The sequence below is a fragment of the Amblyomma mixtum genome, chromosome 2, assembly GCF_055824585.1.
Source record: "Amblyomma mixtum isolate Tamu chromosome 2, ASM5582458v1, whole genome shotgun sequence".
NCBI classification, from domain to species: Eukaryota; Metazoa; Arthropoda; class Arachnida; order Ixodida; family Ixodidae; genus Amblyomma; species Amblyomma mixtum.
In genome coordinates, this window is record NC_143013.1 from 286,780,671 (window position 1) to 286,801,953 (window position 21,283).

The following is a 21,283-nucleotide window of genomic DNA, read 5'->3' on the forward strand; positions in this document are numbered from 1 at the left end:
TGCGCCCGTTCTCTCGAGAAACCTGGATCGAGGCCGTCCTGAGCCCGGAAAATCAAACCTCGGGCCAATTTATCGGCAGCCTCGTTTCCTGGATTCCCAGAGTGAGCCGGCACCCACTGGAGCTCTACCCTGCGTGGTAAGTTTTTGGTGGGGGTGTTCAACAACTCCCATGCAGGGGCGTGAATCCTGCCTCTCGCGAAGTTGAACAGAGCCGTTTTGGAATCGCTAAAGATGTAGTTTGCATTGGAATGTACAAGGGCTAGGGCGATGGCGGTTTCCTCTGCCTCCTCAGGCGTACAGCCCGAGGGAAGGCGGTGTGTGAGGGGCTGTGCTATGGCTGGATTGTAACCAACAGCTACAGCTTCATGAGTTGTGCACGCGGCGTCTACCCAAATGGCGTCCTGGGCTTGTCCATAATACTTGTGTAGGGCCTTAGCGCGAGCCATGCGGCGAGGGATGTGGTACTGGGGATGAACGTTCCGGGGAAGGGGTTTCACAACGAGGGGGGTATGAATGTGTCGAGCAATAGCTATAAGGGATGTCTGATTAGCGGGAATGTTGATGCGAAGGGAAGCGAGGATATGCCTGCCAGTTGCGCTCGCGGCAAGTCTCAGATACTGTGTCTAGAGGTGCGCGTCTACTAGTTCCTGAAATGTGTTATGCATGCCTAGTTCAAGGAGCGCACCCCTAGTGTCATGACGTCATGATTAATCCCATTTCACGGAGGCACCTGCCAGGCACCTGTGATGTTATGCCACGAGATTAACTGTGATGTCAAGAAAATCAGGAGGGACTCCTTTAAGGGGAAACTAAAGTGGTTTTAGAATTCACTGAGGTTAAACGGCCCGAATGTGTGAAACATGCAGGTAAAGCCTGCGAAATCGCCGAATAAAGTGGTGTCGGCGCTCAGGCTTCTCTGCAATGCACAGCGATGGGCAGCGGCCCCGATAATGACGTCTCTTATGACGACGCTGAGTTTCCAGCGAATAAATAGTTGTTTCATAGAAGAAAACCAATGGCATCGAAGGTGAAGCTCACGAAGAATATGTTTGGCGCATCGGATGACGCACAGCAGCATGCAGGCGATAGCAGCGCCCATCTGAAATTTCGGCAATAATGACGTCACTGCGAGTTTCCCCGCATTCTCTAATGCAGCGACGGGAAGCCTCAACGTTGTCGCGATTTTAATCTACGATTATTTCACCATTTTAAATGCTAGTGCAAAAACACTTTGCATGATTTAACTAGAAGCTTCACAGATTCAAATTCTTGAATTACTTCGAATTCAAAAAAAAAAAAAAGAAACTACTTCAGCTTCTCTTTAGAGGGGTTTGCCGCTCTGTTTCTGAGTCGTATCCGACTACAGCTCATATTAAAGACAGGCTGAGGCTACGAGAAGAAAGCAATAACAACATGAGCAAGCCGAAGATGAAAGAGGCTCTGCCTCGGGATCTTGCGCAAAGCCTCGGACGCTGACTCCCAATGCCGCAGGACAAGAGCGATCGAGACGCAAGCCGGCAGAAAAAAAAGGAAGCCATCGAGCGAGTGGCAGGCTCCCGACGGCGAGTAAAACAAGACAGATGGACGTGACGGCCTTTATCTGCGGCCAGCAGGGGTACGTAGCTAGAAGCCACGGATCAGTGGCGGCGCGTTTTCCTTGCTCTTCGGTCCAGTGGAACAACGCTACATGATGGTTTCTCCTCCCACGTGCCTTATGGCAGATAGACAGTACACAGTATGAAGTCGGGGGAATGTTGTTTTCTGTTCGTGGGTGACTGCTTGCGTATTGACGGCGTGTCGTTTGCGCTGGTCGCTGTTTGATAATATTAGATGCATGGCTATATTATTTAATTTGCTTAGGAAATTAGGAACGTCGTTGGCACAACGGCGCAAACCACGATGTATTATTTCGAAACCAATTCCCCATCCCCTCCTTCTGCAAACACACAGAACAGTGAAGCTGGGATCGTAGTGCATAGGAACGTGCTCATGAAAGTTTATGCGGATGACGGGTGCGTCGATGTATTCCTGTGCGGTTTGCTTTGTATGGAGCATGGTGAAAAAAATATGAGCAAATGTTAGAGGCTGTTTCGCGTATTCGATTATCGTTCGATTACAGTTCGGAGAAAAGTCGGACAATGCCAGTGCTACAAAACAAAATAAAGCAAATTATCCAAGTCAGTTTAGCGAAAAAAAAGTCGTCATTGTGATGCATCTACTACACTTCGTTTAGAAGCTTGCATGCATAGTGCTGCCTGTTCGGTACTTTTGCTCGCTTGCATTTTTCGAAACCAGGTATACACATTGTTTTAAATTGTTGCCAGCAGGAGTTTATCTTTGATGGTTAATGGTTACCGTGGACGAGTCGCTTCGTAAGGTCATACGGAATTATTTACTAAAGGAAAGCCGCACACTCACACTGCTACTAACCGCCTGCAGTAAGCAGTAAGTTACTCGTTCTCTCCGCGTCATAGACTTGCTTTTAAAGCCACAGCCTTCACTGGCGAGGAAAAAAAAAGTTATAGCTGGTGTTGAGGAAAAGAGAGGGCGCAGTCTCACTTCTTGGTGGACACCTAATTCGTGCCGTCGGAGAAGGGATGCATGTGGGAGTGAGAGAAGAAAGAGAGAAAGAGGTGCCGTAGTGGAGGTTTCCGGAATATTTTCGACCAACTGGGGATTTTTGACGACCACTGGCATTGCACAGAACAATGGATTCTTTTGTGTTTCGCCTCCATCGAAACGCGGCCGCTGCGGCTGGATTGAATCCGGGTTGGAGAGGAAACCCAGCGGGCGCATGTGTATAATCGCGCGACAATATCCGGGACTTAGAGAAGGGGAGAGACATGGAGAGAGAAGACTAAAAGAACTGTTTATGAGGAAAGACGCGATAATTTTACCTGAATCGCGCCATGAGAGAAGTGACCAAGGAAGTGAAAGATTGAAGAGACAGAGAGGCACCGCTGTGGAGGGCTACGCAGTAAGTTCGACCAATTTGAGTTCTGTAACATGCTATGGCTTTGTACTGCACAAATATGAAGGGAACTGAGTCACCGAAACCAAGGAGCACTAGGAAAAAAAATAAAGCTGAAAACATTCCCCTGTGCTCCTTTGTTTTTGGTGGCTTTTGGCTTCCTTCATTTGTATGTTAAAACGAGCCCCTCATTTCCCTTTCCTTGTCTGCTCAATAGCTTAACGAGAGCCTCGGTTCTGGCTGTCTTGATGTCATAGATAGCATAAGAGGGTTCTCGCACAGCTGCCCAGTATGTGTTCGGGGCAGTGTGACTCGGTGTAGTACGCACGCAGAAGAGCGTGCACAGTCTGTGCTGCTGCCGCTATTCCTTTGAATAATATGCGGCAAAGAATCACAAATAATTTATAGATAGAGCTGCACTTGTTTTTATCCAAAATAGACAGGTTCTTATACCCGAGATTTCTCGTGTAACGTCGGGCAAATGTTAGTTCAGTTTTTTAGGCACCGCACATTCAGATGTCTTTGTGCAAGTCGCGTAGACTGGCAGCGTGTTGAACTTTTCAGAATTTCGGCAATCTATAGCATGATATCACTCGTGCCCTATCAAGGTAAGTAGCTCCGAGGATTGAAAACGCGCATACCAGACACGAGCAATAATTTCGTTTTGCAATGTCAACAAAGCCCAGTAGCTGTCCTTGAGAAGCTGGCTTCTTAGCACTATGACTTATAAAGTGAAGAAGCCAACTTCAAACGTAATGTGCTTTGCGTGGAAACATGCCCATTATTGCAAGGACAGAATGGCCCGTGTCTGTCTACAGGTGGTTAAGAGAATGCTACACTGAATACGGTAAGAATTTTTGGACATTCATTTTCAAAATAGGAACAAAAATGTATGAAGAAGCGGCTGATTCTGTTGTGCGGGCTGACAACTCCGCAGCAGTGGAGGAACCGGAGTTTCCGTGGCATGAAAACAGCCGCCTTTTCACAGGTGGATTTTAAGAGCCGTGTTTACTCTGCAGCGGCACTTGAAATATACGAAATTAAAAGTTTTAATGCGCAAGCAGTAAAGGAAGGCCATATACTTTCGGTGGCGAGGTTGTCGTTGCGTTAATATCAGGTTTTACGCCAATGCCTCGGAGGGACGTACTGTAGAACAAACGACAGAAACACTACTGCTCAGAAGGAAGAAAAAAAGGAGAGGAGGGGAGATTGGACATTAGATTCTAACATTTGCGATCATTTTCTGGCTGTTCCGATCTTTCCCACCGGCTCACTGCTTCAAAATTGAGACGAAGGCTGCAACTCCTGACGCTGTATAATATAAGACACTTGCTGCATAAAATTGGGAATTGCACCCCTCATTTTGCCTACGAACAAACTTTATGAAGTATGTACACCTAGGTTCTCTTGCCTTGTGTTCAGAAGTGAAATCAAGTTTTTTTTTTATTTTCTGCGCTGAGTTGTGATCAGATTGATTTTGATGATTTACCTCGCTCTTTGCATACGGCATGGTGATGTCACTGGAGCCAATAAAGCCGTATTGAATTCTTTTTTTTCTTTTCTTGCTTCGTGCTCACAGAAGCGCTTCGCCTCTTTCGATGCATGCTCGATATATTTTCTTCACTTTTAATTTTCGTTTTTTTTTTTTCTCTTTTTTCCTCGATACTTTACCATTCAATTTAGTCGACGTCGCGTAATTCTTCGCGTAAAACGGCATGATTAAACGAACAAGTGGAAAGTACCGGAAGGTGAAGAGAACATTTTGCACTGAAGCATGTGAGTGTAATCGATACTCATTGGTTTCTTCAATAATTTCTTTTACGGTAAAACACCAAAAAGGTGGCGACAGAGAAGCCAGTTTATTCCAAGATCAGCTTCGACTTTGCACAGACGCTGACACCCTTGTCTCCCTTTACCTTGAGGGTGAGCGATGACTCGCCCTGGAAAAAGCAAAAACGAGAACAAAAATATTCAGTGAACCGCACATTGCTTTATTTCTACTTCAATAGCGTAGAATTGCTTTCCATGCTTCTTATTGACTACGGCTAACGAATATTCATCAAGGCGCCAACTGCCTACCTCCTCCGTGGAAAAACTTGCCCTGTTGTTTATTCTCACAGCACACAGCACGGACAAACTACATCTCTGAATTATTGACTCAGACCAGGTAAGAGAATGTATGCAAGAGAGCAACTTGTGTCGCTTACCAAACATGGTCAGCTCCAACACAGGCTGCTCCCTTCGATTGTGGACGTGTTCCGAATGTTCTAAGAGGATTTAACATGACTTAATCCGTCTTAACCTAGCTGAATCTCTTTCGTGACACACAAAGAAAAAACTCGAACAAAAGAAACGTCTGCAAACATTTTAGTACACACATCTTTCGCGATTGCTGCTGTCATCGCAGCAATCCCAAGTTTCACTGCGAATTTTCAAGGAGAAGGGACAAGAGCAGCTGTGAAATAAACGTTCTAACCGGGGGGTCATAAAAGTTAGTCATCGGTTATTCATCTAGCCAGTTATTCATTGAGAAAAGAACTACCGTAATTTCTGGTATACAAGTCGCACCCGGTGCGTAGTCGCAGGGACCGAGTGTACAAGTCCGCGATGCCTACCCCTCTTACTTTTTCTCCAATCAGAACGAAAAATTATGCAGCCTCATAACCAGCCGTAAACGGCGTTATCCTGGCTGTTAGAGCAAGAAAAGTCTATAATTTCTACATTTATAAAGGGCTCGTCTTCACTGTCTTCTTCACTATGATTTTACTATCCGAGAGGAAGCGTTCCTAGCACTGACTTCGCAACCTTCCTTCTGATGAGGTGAAACGCTGAGCAGATCATTAGGCTGAACATTTGTGATACCACCCAGACCGCGCATGCCTTATGAATCCCGGCGCCGATTATTAACATTGTACTCTTTCTTTCCGAAATTTGTACTCTTCTTTTTTTTTCTTTTTTTTTCAGTGTGGGCTGTAGGCAGAAGGCGCGGGACACTGTTTGAATGAAGGAACCTGTTATTGCCAGTAATCACGACCATTATATACTACGCGTTGGCAAGAAATGCAAACACAACACAATTGTCATCGTAAACAACCTCGTTACAGCGAGAACTATATTAAGAGAGTAATTACTCATTGGAATCCACCCAAGCGAAGCCATATGGCTACAAAGGAAAGCTATAAAGCTTTATCAGAAACTTCGTAGTTAAAGAAAAATTTATCCTTGTCCATGGTTCGAACCCGGTACCAGCGATTCACCGTAGCAGTCGCTCTAGCAACTGAGTTAACCGGAACGGCAAGCTTATGGTAGGGCGAGAGCGAATTGATCAATAACTCGAAATGGGAACAGTGTTCATCAAATGAGTAATAACTCCCTTAATACAAATAAACTCCGCCTTGGGGGTTTCCCCAAACATTTGACCAATAGTGAGCGCTGCTTTGTGCGATGCATGTAATAATAGGTGATTTTGATAATAAGACTACTGCATAATCCGCACATGTAGATAATTCGCACAGCGCGAAGTTTTAACATGTAAATATGTATAGTCCACAGACTGTGTACCACAATATGCGTTACTTATATTAAACCAAAAAATAGTGTAATTCTGACTCATGACCGGGTATTAAATTTTGTCAAAAACCGGCTAGGTACTTGCTTTCACATTTCTCGTGCCTACACAGCGCCTCGTCAAATAAGGTTTAGAGAATCAAGACACGGACGTACCGCGGGCGCCAGTGTCGGGATGGGCGTGACGACGGTGCCCTTGTAGGTCTGCCCTTTCTTGATGGGGCACTTGACAACCTCCTTGCACATGTTGGGTTCGACACCAGGCACTGGCACGGTAATTCCGAAGAGCTTGGTCGTTGCCTCAAGCACCGCGGTCTCGCTGTCCTGGTCTGAGGAGAAAAATGCAAGCAGATTAATAAGGTAGAGCCATCGCCATGCGGTCGTTTTCGGGATCTAATGTATACCAGTCGCTAGTATTGTTAAAGGAACGCTAAGAACAAGTTGGAGTTAAAGTGTATCGATAGATTAGCGGGTTCTATTGATATTGCGGCAATTTTAACTGAACTACAAAAGATGAGGAAATTTCATACTTGTACCGCCTCCAGAGACAGTTTTCACAAGCAAACTAAGACGCGGATCTCTGAGTGTATTCACACCGACCGCTGTGCACTTCGAAGCGGTGATCACGGAGTCCTTTGCGTCACTACCTTTACGGGTAAATCTAATTTTCTTAGCAGTAAAGTCATCTTTTGGTGCCGAAAAAACGTCAGCCTAGCCAGAAAGGCGGGATCAATCGATTTTCATGAAGAACAAAAAGTCTACGTAGTTCTCATACACTCTAAACGCAAAGGAGCAAAAAAACCCAGTAAGCTTGTCCTCTGGTGCAGTCCCTTTTATAAAAGGTAGTGCGCTAGAGCACAGCTTGCTCCCTTTTTAATCCCATATAGGCGTTTTTGTGTTTCGGATTGACAGGATTGCATGTAAGAATAAGCACACGAAGAAACAAGACGAGAATAAAAAGCGCTTATCTTTGCGACCATCTTACTTCTTGTCATGCATGTGTTTTAATTATGCGCGCTGCTGCTAACAAGTATGTTGAGCGAAATAGTATAGTAATACGTGTTAATCTACAAGTCATGTGGTGCATTGTACCTTTAAGCTGTGCGTTCATTCACGTCTAGTAAAGGAGGAGGAGGAGGTAGAAGAGGAGAGGCAGGGAGGTTAACCGGAAGATTAATCGGTTTGCTACCCTACACGGGGGAAAGGAGTGAGGGGATAAAAAAAAAAGAAAGAAGAGTAAATCATAGCTGAAAAACCGAATGGTTAAAACTTCCGAAAGAATATAGGGAGCTCTTCTCCGAAACTGCAGAAAGCGCGACGACAGCTGGCTCTGAAAAACGCACTGCACGCACTTAAGCAGTCAGCATGGGAAATAAAAAAAAAAAAATTGAGGGGACACACACGCTCCTCTGTAAGGGTATGGCACAATAGTGTTAATGGGTCCCTTCAGCTGCCCGAGCTTCTCTTTGCGTACTACTTCGCGGGCACTGTCATTATCTACTTTACATTCATAGATTCACGGGTAATCCTCCTACCACTCCTGGAACAGTGGTAGTGCGGTTATGCAATGCGCCATTGCTCCGGCAGGTGGTTGTTTCAAACACAGCCTCCAGTGAGGCTTGTAAGACCTAGCCTGCTCTTCCTGAGCAACCTTTCGCGACCAGTCATAAAATTTACTGGCACCTGCCACGGTGGGCGGTTTGTTCACAATCCTTTTGGCAGGTTATGATGACGTCACAAGGTCACGTGACGTAGGTGGCAGGTTGGCCACCTGCTTTCTCGCTCACAACGTCGACGCCGGATTTTCTGCAGAACAGGAGCCTTAACGCTAATTAGATTAGTTAGCTTACTATTCGCTCTTGCATCTCTTTCTTCCGCTTGTGTGGCGCAGCTGAAATCTCCATTAGAGGTCTCCGTCTACGCTCCTCTTGAATCATTGCGCATTTCTGTCTATGTGTGTAAGTGTGGCGTTACTCTCTCCACGTGCATGTCCTCAATCAGTGACGACCACAAGGGAATGAGCAGCGGTTACTCACCGGACACCATTTCAAAGTGAATCTTGGCTTTGGTGCCCCTCTTCATCACGCATGGGTCCGAGCTGCAAGGCTCGACCTGCACCGAGATGATTTCAGCGGTGCTGCCTGCGGAAATGGTAGAAAGGAAAATAAGAAAGAGAACTACTAAGAGCATTATTCCTTTAATTAGGGAAGAACATTCAGAAAGAAGAAAAACGAAAGCTGCATTGAGCAGCGGAGAACACTGCCGCGACTCTGTGACACATTTTTAAGGTCTCGTCGAGCGGCTCGAAATGCTGGCACTCTTAAAAATTGCTCTACCAGTAAAGCGCTCGTGCTGTGGAAAAAAAATAGACAACAGCTGAACGCTACGGTCGCTCAGCCGCGATGACAGTGGCTAGAGTTGTCGGAGAAAAGGAAGAAAAAAAAAAAACACCTTAGAGATTAAGAAAAAAAAATCCAGACAGTAAAGCTTCTCATGCCTTATTAAAACTTTCTTTTTTTTTTTTAACAATTATTGCTCCTACATCAACTCCAGCGTGGAAGTAAATAAACATGTCTCTTTGTTTCAGTAACAGGGAACTTCTGCCAGGTCAGACTTGGGGCTTGCGATCCGATTTGTATGCGTTATTAGGAGCGATCCAATTGTGCATGCTTATTTCTCACAATCAGCGTTTACGCTCAGAGGGACGCTTAATTAGCTTCGTTTGTGTTTACTGCGTTGGATTATTACGTCTGTTTCAAATATATTATTGCTTAAGAAATCGGTAATGAACAAATCGCCACCCAGGATTATTATCTGTATTTTATTCTTGGTAATGTCGAACATGAAAGAAGGATTGAAGACGAAGTGTTACACAGAAGCATATTCCACCAGTGTAGTGCTTTGTGGTTTTAATTTTGCTACATATATATGCATGCAAAAGCATCGCTAATTCAGCTTACTGCTGAACGCCCTGTTTGCTTACTGCGCTCTGCGTCTCAAAGTGATGCTGGGAAGAAAGCTTTCCAGATCATGGAAGTAAGCCGACATTTAGTGAACGTTGAGCGTCAGTGGAGCGAAAACGGACAAACGTGGCAATACAAACGGAACAATTTGAAACAATCTTATAAACTAGTGGAGGATAAACACATCTCTGCCTTTTTGTTCGGAGATAGGGAAAAAAGTGTGAAACTGCTATTGTTGCTGACTATTTTGCCCTCGCTCGATTGAACTTAATGAGAAATTTTTCAGTCGCTAACACAAATCCGCCTTTCAGATTACATTACCGCGGCACATACGATAAAGCAGCTTATCATACTTTTGTTTGCTTAACCACAGGAAAAAATTAAAAGTTAATCTGACTAGGTGGCAAACAGATTAAGCGGAGTAATCCTATGTCCTGGAAAATTACTGCATTTGAGAAAGAAGCTTTTCAAACCCTGCGCACGCTATATGAAAAGAGAGACAACGACGTTCAGCATTTGCCACGTGAGCTGCAATTATGAAGTCAGTCGCGACTGCGCTGCAGGGCTCCTGTCACGCTAATTTGGTTCGAGATTTATGGTGTGAACATTTTGATAATTGTTTTGTATTGTGCTACAAATCAGGCTGTATCAGGCTTTTCACAGTTCATTCGGATCAACTGCTTGCTTTTGCTTAGAATTTTTTCTCTCTGTTTTGTTGTCACTTTATTCATTTCTTCTTTCTGGTAGTTTTCCATTTTTGTACTTACTTTTGTTCTACTCAGCAATCGTGTTGTCAACTATTGTCGGTAGTTTCTTGCTATAAAGAAAAGTGGGCTGCTTTGTTTATCAATCTTTTAATTTTATTTGTGTATTTTTGCTATAACTTAACTTTTCCTTGTTTAATTTCTTGGTTCTATATATAGTAGCAGCCGTAATAGAGTTTTAGCACAGTCATACGGCAAACACAGTAATCACAGTAACAACTGTGACCAGCCGTCAAAAGTGGCTAGGTAAGCCTGGCAATGATAGCAGTGACAACCTGTTATCGTATTTGCTGCATGGCTGTCCGGCTGTGCTAAAACTCTCTAACGATACGAAGCACGCTTTGGTGAATAAGCTCCTTTAAGGCTTTAAATAACCAAAATTAGGCTGCTCTTTATTTTTATGTTGGCTAATGCTGCTGGTGCGCTCGAGTATAAACAGAAGTATCTTTTCTCTCTTCTGCCACCTAACGAAAAGTTGGAACGCCGAAGCGTGTCCCGTAATGTTTTGACAGCGGCTGAACGTAAACTCCCACTGTGCTAAAAATACTGGTTTTGAAATTAGAAAAAATGCTAATGTATTAAAGTAAATAAATATCCCAACAACACTGTCGGCATTTGAGAAAGCTTTGCTGCAGTCCTCGCTTGCATTGAGGCTAAAAACGGCAGAGAATCAAGCCAACGCTGCTAAGTGGGCAAGTGGCGCCATCGCGCGGCCTCTCTGTGTACTATTTCACTGACGTCGATGGGAGTCATTGCATTAGCGCGGAAATTACGGAAGTCCACATCGTGGGAGAAGAAAAAGGATAAATACGAATTCATCGAGGTCTCGAGTTGGATTTTCAGCTCAAAGAAAGGAAGGCCATTACTGAAAAACGCGCGAAACAGTTCTAGGAGTTCTCGAAAGAGAAACATGGTAAAGGAGTACAGCTAGTCTCACCTGGCAGCATGATGCAGCCTTAAAGCTTTATACTTTTTTTTTCTTGTGGTGTAGTGTCTTGTTAATCGCTTATTTTCCAGGAAGGCTCGTTTTCGCGCTCTTATAGTACTTCTGTTTTTCACACGCTAAGCATTGTAGTGCTTGCCGTTTCTTTTTTCCACTTGTTTTCACCTTTACTTATCCTCTTTTTTGAAGATATGTGTTTCCCAATCTTTCATCGCCGGGACGCACGAAAACTTCCGTTTTACCTTGTTCCCTATTACTTCATAAAATTTGCTCGGCCAATAGGAAGACGTTGAGTACGCCGAACTTTGGGAACAACTCTGGACAGATATACTCTCTTAGTGGTAGAAAAAAAGGTCATGAAATTGTAGGGAACATAAAGTACGACATGAGTGAAAACTCTGGGTGACAGTGGTAAGTGTCGCTGAAATGCTTGAAGGGGACGTTTCAGAAACCGTTGGCCAGTTGAAAGCAAGACTCACCGCAGTCATCGTAGACGGCATCCCTGATCTGACCGAGAGCCGAGCCGACGGCGAGGAGGAAGACGGCTGTGCGAAGCATCGTGCCTGTAAGCGAAGAACTAAGGGCGTCAGTGACGGGCAGTGTGGGACGCTATATAGCACCGCAGAACAGATGCGACCGATCGCACTCATCCGGGGGCGGATCGTGCGTCAGCCTTGACCGATTCTGAAGGCTGACGTACATACCTGCGATGCTGATAGCGGACATCGCATCGTTGGTGTATGCGCAGCGGAGAGGACGTATCGCCATTCCTGGCCTCTCGCACAGATGATGAATTATAGAGAGTATTATGTTTCAGCACATTTAGTCATGTTGACACGTTTCAGCTACATTCGCGCGTCCATGGCTTGAAGTGTGGCGTCAAGGCGACAACTTTCTCGCTGATCGGCTTTATTTCAGGAGTTTGAGCCTAGAATCCCACGCCTCCTTCTGACTTCCATACAACAACGGTATAGAGAATAAGGCGAGTTGCTGATCGGTCAGCACGAATGATTCCCCTTCATGCTGGAGTGAGTGTAGTGCCTTTCAGCCAATCGCGTGGCGGCTTCGCTATCCCTTATTTTGTTTTTTAGGTTTCCGTGAATAAACAGTTTCAGTGGCAGGCAACATAGTCGCAGATTAGGCCCACGGAAATAGAAATACACGTGGGCTCTTTGCTTTCGCAGGTCACTCTACGTATTACTATGTATCACTCCGCCGATGGCAGGGCGGCAAGCCGCCATGCGACTGGCTGAAAGGCACTAAACGCGTTGACTCTTCCTACTCTAGGAGGTAAGTTCAAAAAAAAAAAAAGTGGGGGTCGGGAAGTTCATTATCGGCTGCATAGGACAATAATTGGGAGTTTCTAAGAATCCTTGGAGAGTGTAGATCGAGTTCCAGGGGTAAAAAGGCAAGCTCAGAATCCTCTTTAGTGCACCTTTCTTGCGGCCTACAGGGCGCTGGGCACTCTCCCAGACGCTCTCACGACGCTGTTGTGGCCGCAGGGCAGGGCGCGCACCCGCGAGCGAACAATGGTGAGCCTCTGTGCGTTCCTCGAACAGACGGGCTTGACGTCCCGCCTGTTCTCCGCCAGGTAGTTACGTGCAGTAACCGAACGCTCCGCGTGTGCTACCTTGGACGATGAACAGCTGGACGCCCCCGCTCCAGCTGTTTTTTTGTGCTTTGTGTCGTGCGCGTGTGTTTGTACTGTGCTCTGCAAGACCTTCACGTGCATGTGATCTGTATATATGTTATTATGTTAATATGTAAATAGTTTTATTACCAGTTTACCTCTCCCCCTGTCCTTTCTACTATCCCCTCACTTCTTTCATTTCACTTCTACACTCTGCCTGCTATCCTTTATTTCCGCTGCCCCAGCTCAGGTGCTTCCAGCAGCGATGGCTGATGCCGGGGCTAGCAACAATTTTTTTCCTTCCATTTATCATGTATATTAAAACCACTTACTACTACCACCTTTAGGACGAAATTTGCATTTAACATGAGAGTTGTTATGACATGCCATAATCAGGTTTACAATGCTTTATAGACTTCTTATACAAAGGATTTCGAATTAGCTATTTTTGTCAACTATGTAATTGTTCCGCATTTAACTTAATGTACTTTTAGATCTATCTGCATAGACGGCACAGCATACTGATATGGATCTTCTTGTACGAATATTGTAGTATATTCTGCACATTGGTATTGATACGAAGGTGATTTGTCTGCACTTAAATCATTCGAGTAAACAACAAAAAGAAAAGAACCAATGGAAGAACCTTGAGGTACCCTATGCCTCATTACCAATTCGGTGTCCCTATTTTAACAAGCTGATATCTGTTGGTAAGATAATCGTTGAATAATTCTTCAAATTTCCAGTAAATGCAATTTCTCAAAAAGTGTATCACGATCTATTGTGCCAAAAGTTTTGGTCATAATTAAGAATAATGTCAAGACAATTTGATTATAATGTAAAGCTGGTTTAACTACATTATTCAATCGCCTTATAATATTATGGTACTCCTGTCCTTCCGAAACTCAGACTGTGTCTGGGATAATAACCAGCGTTTATTAGAAAAATGGATCATCAGAATTGAAATATGTTTTTCAAAAATCTGCGTAATAACAGATAATAATGTGATTTGAATATAGTTGTCTTCTTTTTGCCTTGTTTATATATTTTTTGGAGGATGGATATCTTCATCTGCATCGGAATTGCCCCGGTCACAAGAATGCCGTTAGGAATGCGGATAATTGTAGTAGTTAACTTATCAATATTGGCACGGAGTTTGCGAGCCCTGATAAGGTCGTATCCCAGTGGCTTATTAACTGAAAATGATGACAGTATGTTTGCTACATCTGTTTGGTTCTTCTCAGGCCAGAACGCTGCACAGCAAAGTTTTTGAAATGGGACATGCAACCCTGCGTTTGTTCACTTTATCCTTAAGGCGTATCGACGAAGTCCCAAACGCTGAGTTGAATATTATTCCGGAGACCTCTACTACGGTACCTTTTCTACCTTTCTTCTTACACTCCCTCATTTATCCTATACCTTACGGCGCGGTTCAGGTGTCCACTGAGATATGGGAGACAGATACTGCGCATTTTCTTTTAAAAAAAGAACAATTTTAAATTTTTTATATTTCGCACATTGCTCTTGAGGCATGCAATTTTGGCAAATCGATTACAAGGGCTCTGATCTAAATTTCGATCTCTGCCTCGTCCAATTATTTCGTTGAGGTTTGACCATATTTCTTTCGTGTTTCCTTTCGCGCGTTGCAATTTCGTCGTAAAATACTTTCGGTTTGCGAGTCTAATCTTCGCTGTTGAACGATTACGATGAGCACGAAACTTGCTTAAGGCTGTATTTTCAGGCTGTAGTTTGCTTCTTTCAAGTATATTTCTTTTCAATAACACAGTAACAACGACTGAGTTCTTCACCGTAACAGAACAAGTGACGAGCGTCAGGACTCCGACGAGATATCACCGGAGAGCGACGCTTTAGAACACATGAGGTCGCGTGAGGCCCAAGAAGACCAAGTTTCTGCAATAAATAGCTATATTATTGTTCATTATTTTTTGATGCTTAATATCTCCTTGAGCAATACACTCAACTGCGTCTATTGAGGCATTTTAGACATTCGATTTCAGGTAATAAAATCAGCTAGCCTAGCCCATGGTTTCTTGAGTTATAATACTCTACTGTGAACGATAATGCATTAGTTGTTTTTAAAAGGCTGAGACTGATGGGGGCATGGAAAGAGAATAGACATTAAAAGGCTGTTCCTAATAGGATGCCAGGAAACGGCTGATTCGCTTAGAGCTGTGTGTAGAGAGTACCCGAAAGCGCACTGAGAAAACCCGACCTCGCTACCTTATTCACTTTTAGAGAGTCAGCTCCAATACTCGCATTACTCAAGGTCGCGTTAGTGTCAAACACAAGGTCATTCAAATGGGACCAGTGGGTGGCACCACTGTTACACAGATTGTGGACCACCTAATTGGTGTAGAATGTTCGGAGTGTATCAAACGATTCAGCGCGTTACGGTGCATAAGAATACTAGTCGAATCAAAGCGTAGAGTATAATTGGGATTCGAACCGACGACCTTTCCTTCCCTAAACCATGACTTCTTGAAACTTCAAATGTCTATTACGGCCAAACTAATTTACGCAGCACATTCGAAGTACGTCAAACGATTTGTCTTCTTGCGCTGTATACTTTGGCGTATAAAAAGTATATATCCGGATATAACGAAAAAATTGTACCGGATATAGCAAAGATGGCTAATGACGCAGTATTCATTCGATATTGCTAATGCTCTGTCCTCATGCGTGCCTCAGCGTTTTTTTTTCTCTAACCAATGCTGCCGCTCCGTGAGGCACGTATATCAAAGTATTTGTTCATCAACGAACTGCGCGTGTCGGTAGAAGAGTCAGCGTCAGCGCAAGCATTGGAGGCGTAGGCTTCTCTTTGTACGTGCTGGCGTTCAATGCACCAGGCCGTTATCAATACTAGTATCACCCACCTTTGAACTCAGGAAAGAGAAAGGGAGTCATGCGTGAGATAGCTTTGGCACATAGAAGAGGCGTCACATCAGATAACCTTTTGTACAATGTGGTGAGTGGTGTTGGAGGCGTTAAGTTCGAAGATGGCTTCATAAATGAGGAAGTTTGCAGTGGCCACGGGTTAGCTCAGTAGTATGTAAACGCTGCGTTGGACATCGTAAGGTGCGGTTAGGTACTGAGATGCAAATATTTGAGATCCTGTTACATAACCGGGTGGAGTTTGCAACGCGCGAGGAATTATCAGCGCATGTGCGGCCGTATCGTGCTTGGAACACGAGCGTAATATGATGCAAGAGAACTTTTGCCAGAACACGAGCCCATGGCCTTAAATCTATCAGCACCGAGTGCACTACTAAGCAAGACAGGGTTAGTAGCGCAAAGAACATTAGGAAGATAATAATTAATATTTGGGTTCGCGTATAGGATTAAGAGCACGCCACTAAAGAAACGTACAAGCCATAGATAAAGCCATAAGTCATAAAGAAACGTACAGTGACTTTAATGATGATTTCTTGAGCAGAGTCCGGAAATATCTCCTTGAATTTTTTAGGAGAAAATAAACAAGACACAAAGGGATCAACATTCATTGCTCTGTACGGTACAGAGAAAGAGTGGCACATAGTCCGATTTCTTTAATGCCTACGATAACTCTGGACTATGCAATTTACTCATAAAAAAGTTAAGCTATTGGACATTCCGATTTTCGACGTGACAAATAAAACCGTACAGCTAGCGGTAGTAATTTTTGCCTCCAGAAGGGGACGAAAACATTGGGTATTTCAAGGCAGTTTTTTGAAACTCTGCAGGAACGGTCATGACACGTTCACAGCTTCCTTTGAACATATTGAGCACTGTTGCGCGTATCCAAGAAGCGCAAGTAATCGGCCCAGTATCGGAAATGGATGGTTTTACTGTAGTCATTTGTAGCACCGGCCTTTGCCAGTACATTTCCAATACTGGGCCGATTAGCTGTGCTACTTGGGTACCCTAAAATGCACGCTTTCTGAGGTTCGGATGAGTGCCCCCACGTGTATTCCAAGGTTAGCAACGTCTTTCATTTACGCCCAAATTCTGCATCCCCTTTGAAGAGGATTTACAAGGCGCTTCGGACATTAGGAAATGAAGAGGATATGCGAATGCAAGAGGTATCGAGGTAAAATCGTCCCAAATTATTTTTTATATATTTGCACTCCGGTTCAACCCATAACGAGAGTAGTAGCCGTCGCAGAGGTAGTCTGCCATTATCTCGTAGACACACATCGATATAAAAAAAAGGGAAACCAAATGTTAGCACGCGCCGCTTGCAACCAAAATCTTATAATTATGAGAGAATGTCATCACATAAAAAATTCAGCACCATAAAATGCGAGGAAATTGCAATTGAAAGCTCTCAAACAGCTTATTTTGCACGAATTCAATTGTTTTAATATCCAGTGTTAATAATAGCCTCACGCAACTGAAGCATATTCGAGAATGAAATAGATGCATCAATGCATCTTCGTGAAACAACAGCGCTATCGGATACGGTCGCTTAGAGAAGGCAAACAGAATGAAGCACTGATGTCCTTTGTGCCTTCTAAGCAAACAAACATTCCTAATGCTTTTGCCGTAACTGTGGGATCGTGGCATATATTTAAAGACGCCGCCAGAACAACAAGAAGGGGAGAAAAGAGAAGCAGAAAAAATAGTAAGGCAACAACATTGTATTGGTCACCGTTATTCCATTCGTATTCACCCTGTATTGTTATCGACAATAACTATGGAGAGAAGGAACAGGCTCGAAAAGGTCAATGACGAGTGCCATTCCTATCGGCTGCCTCATTCCACGGTAAACAGAGGATGGATAACGTAGACATGCTGTTCGAATACGTATCTATTAAACAAAAATACTGAAAATCCTTGACAAAGACAATGACTGCGATAAGCGGGCACCAGCGCTGTATGCTATGCAGATCGGTAGCAACTGCCCCGGAATATTGCCCTAGAGGTCCACTACTGGTTCTTACTCGCCATACTGAGCAATTCAACTTCGAGACTCCCGAGCGTTGTTGGCAGGGTAGGTAATCGAAACCGTCAAAATTTGTTTGAAGGGAGGTTGAGGAAAAGTAAACGAGAAGAAAATCAGAAATAGCGTGGGCGCAATTTTTTCGTGTCTTGCGCACAATAACACTAAAGGCATTTGCTCCTCCAGGCCTTTCATGTTGTTGAGCAAATCTGCGTGTTTTGATTATGGTCTCTCCAAGAATTTTCAAACCACAAAGAAAGCGAAGAGATGGAGCATTTCGACCCCTCGGGATTCAATTACGACAGTTTGAAGGTCAGTTCTTTTTATTTGATCCTACTGACGCTGTGTTTTCTTCGAACGCTGATATCTTCTGGAGACCTTTGCTATATCCTCAGCGTAGAAATCGGCTCATTATATCTCGGACAGTGCAGCCTTTTACGTCATTCGAATGTTTGCATAAAGAAACATCGTTCGACGCGACAAAAGCCGGAAATCCGTTTCTGTATCGCCTCTGTACACACTTAGTTCAGCAATACATTCGACTGCAAGATAGAGGAATACGAGAGAGATAGAGGCTGAAGGAATTTAATCAAGATTTGACAAATTCTTGCAGTCCACTAAGAAAAGCACCTCTTCGATAAAATGCAGACGAATAACAAATACGCTCATCCTGTCTGTCACAGCATATTCGAGCAACTTCCGCAGTTTGTTCTTGTGTATTTGAATTGCATGTAACGTGCACGTGTGCATATTCTGCCTGAATGGCAATTAATGTTCATGTGCTTAATGACCCCCTTCCTCCATAAATGCGTCCGTAGCTAGGCTGCCTTGCGTAATTCAGCTTCCGAGAATAACTGTGCTTCTGATCAACCCTAACTAGCTCTTGTGCAGCTCTGAACAACATCACACTGAAGTGCACCAAAATAGCTTATTTTTCAGAGACGCAGTAACTTTACTGCCGAAATATATGGCGCTTTTACCTTTCCTCTTCTGTGTCATAACCAGGAAGCGACTCATCGTGCTTGCATCATAAGCTTTCCGGTGTAACAGTGGACGAAAGAGAGGCTTTAGATAGTAGGAAGGCTCGCGGGCATACAAATTGTTGCATGATCGCTTGGTGCCGCATAGTACGACTAGCCTACTGGGGTGTAGCATTCGGCTGGTGACATCAAGTCGTGGATTCTATTCCAGCCTAAGGCTTTCGGCATATGCAAATAAGCGCAGAAGGGTTCGCGTAGTGTGATTTTCTACGACATTAAAGGCACCATCAGAGCAGAATTAATCGTGAGCTCTCCGCTAAGGCGCATTTCATACGATATACTACTACCTTAGCGCGTAGCAGTCCCACTCCACAAATGGTCGATTGCCACCATGCATTGCCACCCAGTTTGGGTTGCTAGCCGCTCCCCTACCTTTCAGTGGCGGCGCCAAGTGGAGGCGAGGGGTCACCTTCAAATTTGCCGGCTACAGAAAAATCTGCCGATCATTTCGGTTAAACCCTGACGAGGAGGATATTTCATGATGCTGCAACCAGCGCCTTAGCCCCCCCCCCCCCCCCCCCCCCCCCCCCCCCCCCCCCTCCCTCCTCCTAAGCATGTGGAGCTCTCAATCACATCTCAGTTTTCGTCATTCTTTAAAATTTTTATGAAGAGCAATGCCACAGAGGCATCATGTCCACCCAACATTTAACGCCCCTGCTTTCCTGCATATCTGTGCCGCCCTACCACGAATGCCCTGGCGCCGTTCATGCCCCCTTTCGCCAAATTTCTCTCACGTGCGAGACTGTATCTGTCACCGACTTCCTCCTTTCCAATTTATTTCTTCCTTTTTACATTGTTGGAAGCCACCCCGTCTCACCTGACTTCAAAACCACGGCAATAAAATCATGTATGCGCGGCTAAGCGTACGTAGCCGAGCCGTTCTCAATGGATCTAATTCGTCCACATTGCAGTCTTTCATCAGCGATAAGCCAGGAATCTACTCGCGTACGATACCACTAATTGTGCGTCCGACATTTGCTCGAGGTCTGCCGAGAGCAGGTAGATAGCTTTCGGGGATCACGTCGTCCGCCGGGTGCTTATCTCGACCACAGACCCCAGGGGTGGCGTGATGTGGGAAATGTCAGTAAATGGTGGATGTCACTGTTCTGTGAAGAGTGCGTATGATGGGCTTTGCACTGTCGATACAATGAAAGGGGAACTGCCACGTTCAGTCAGTTTGGGCCTGCGCTGATAGCCAATCTTTTCGTGCTTCGTGGAAAACAAGATGTGAAAAGAATTGCTATTAAAAGTTTACTCTTCTTACGTTTCTCCGCTCAGTTCACAAAGTACGTTTGGCTGCTGACTTTCCATACCATTTTGCGTATTAGGAGCCCTGTGTGAGTGACTGACGAATCACCCTTTTTATATGACCTGTTTACTCTGCAGTCGTTTATAACTCGTCAAATATGCGCTGTCATTTATTTATTTCTGTTTATTTACAAAATACTGCGCACACTGAGTCCAAACAGGGTGGGCGAACAAGTAATAAATGCATACCAAACAATTCTGGACAAAAGTATTTTTGAGCCCAATTTTTTTCTTAAATGTAAGGGTTCAATAAATAATAACAACAAATATATCCGCACCTCACTCGTCGGCAGCCTTGCACTTTTTTTTCTTTTAACGTTTTTGCTATCGTCAAAAGCGCTCCCCGCTGGTTTTCTAAGGCAGCCTTAACTGTTCAGTGCGATCGATGGAAACAGTTTGAAATAAAGATTTTTCTACATATCAGAAGACTTTACCATTAGCTTCAATATTTCCATAAATCTATCTTACAATTTTCAAATTTCCAAAATTTTTGTCCGCGAATGCTGGACATGAATATGCATAGAGCCTCACATGCACTCGTGCTGCAAAGCGTTTGTGTACTTGGTTCAAAAACTCATTAGCTTGTTACGTTATGTCGATTATGAACATGCCTGATACAGCTTTGCGTTGCATATTTCGTGTCAGACACCAGTATGATACAGTTTGGATGAAACTATGCGCTGTCATACCAGCTTAACTTGCTTTTTTCGCATACTGTTGCGACCTGCTGTTTCTAACATTGGGTATGTTTGCTAACCGTCGCCAGCGAGCTTTTCTTCAAGCGCAGACTGCTTTCATTAGGTTGACAATATGCAGTGGAGAAATGTTAGTCCCTAACAAAAATATAGATTTTAATAGTTTTAAATCACGCTTAACTAAGATTTAAGTGGCAGAATGAAAGGAAAAATGTCAATCCCGCAGTGGAGAGCCTCTATAGATGGCTGTAAGGGATGTCTACGTAGTGTAAGTGCGAAATGAGTTCAAACGAGTGAGTTTCAATAGCGCGGACTTTGTTCAGACAGTGACTCTGCTCGTTCGTTGAAAAGTTGAAGGTGATAGTACCACACGCACTCATAGATATGTCGGGCACTCAACGAATGCAGTGGTCAACCAGGACGCAAGAAATGCCATTGCAGAAAGAAGTGTGCACCAGCAGTT

The 21,283-nt window shown here is 44.2% G+C and overlaps 1 protein-coding gene across 1 annotated transcript; it reads right to left on the bottom strand.

The window, feature by feature from the left end:
* Positions 1–4,811: 4,811 nt before the first annotated feature.
* LOC149364359 (mite group 2 allergen-like Ixo r 2) lies at positions 4,812–11,882 on the bottom strand. Its single transcript, XM_089570088.1, has 4 exons — positions 11,688–11,882; positions 8,575–8,679; positions 6,695–6,867; positions 4,812–4,911 (listed from the first exon to the last, which is right to left on the bottom strand). Exons 1-4 carry the CDS (start codon positions 11,764–11,766, stop codon positions 4,831–4,833), a joined length of 438 nt encoding a protein of 145 aa, XP_089426214.1. The 5' UTR covers positions 11,767–11,882; the 3' UTR covers positions 4,812–4,830.
* Between the last annotated feature and the right edge of the window lie 9,401 nt (positions 11,883–21,283).

Coding starts and splice junctions, on each gene's coding strand:
- LOC149364359 (XM_089570088.1), bottom strand. CDS start 11,766: ATGCTTCGCACAGCCGTCTTCCTCCTCGCCGTCGGCTCGGCTCTCGGT. Junction 8,680..11,687: donor TGCCGTCTACGATGACTGCG/GTGAGTCTTGCT, acceptor CCATTTCCGCAG/GCAGCACCGCTGAAATCATC. Junction 6,868..8,574: donor TCACTTTGAAATGGTGTCCG/GTGAGTAACCGC, acceptor TTTTCTCCTCAG/ACCAGGACAGCGAGACCGCG.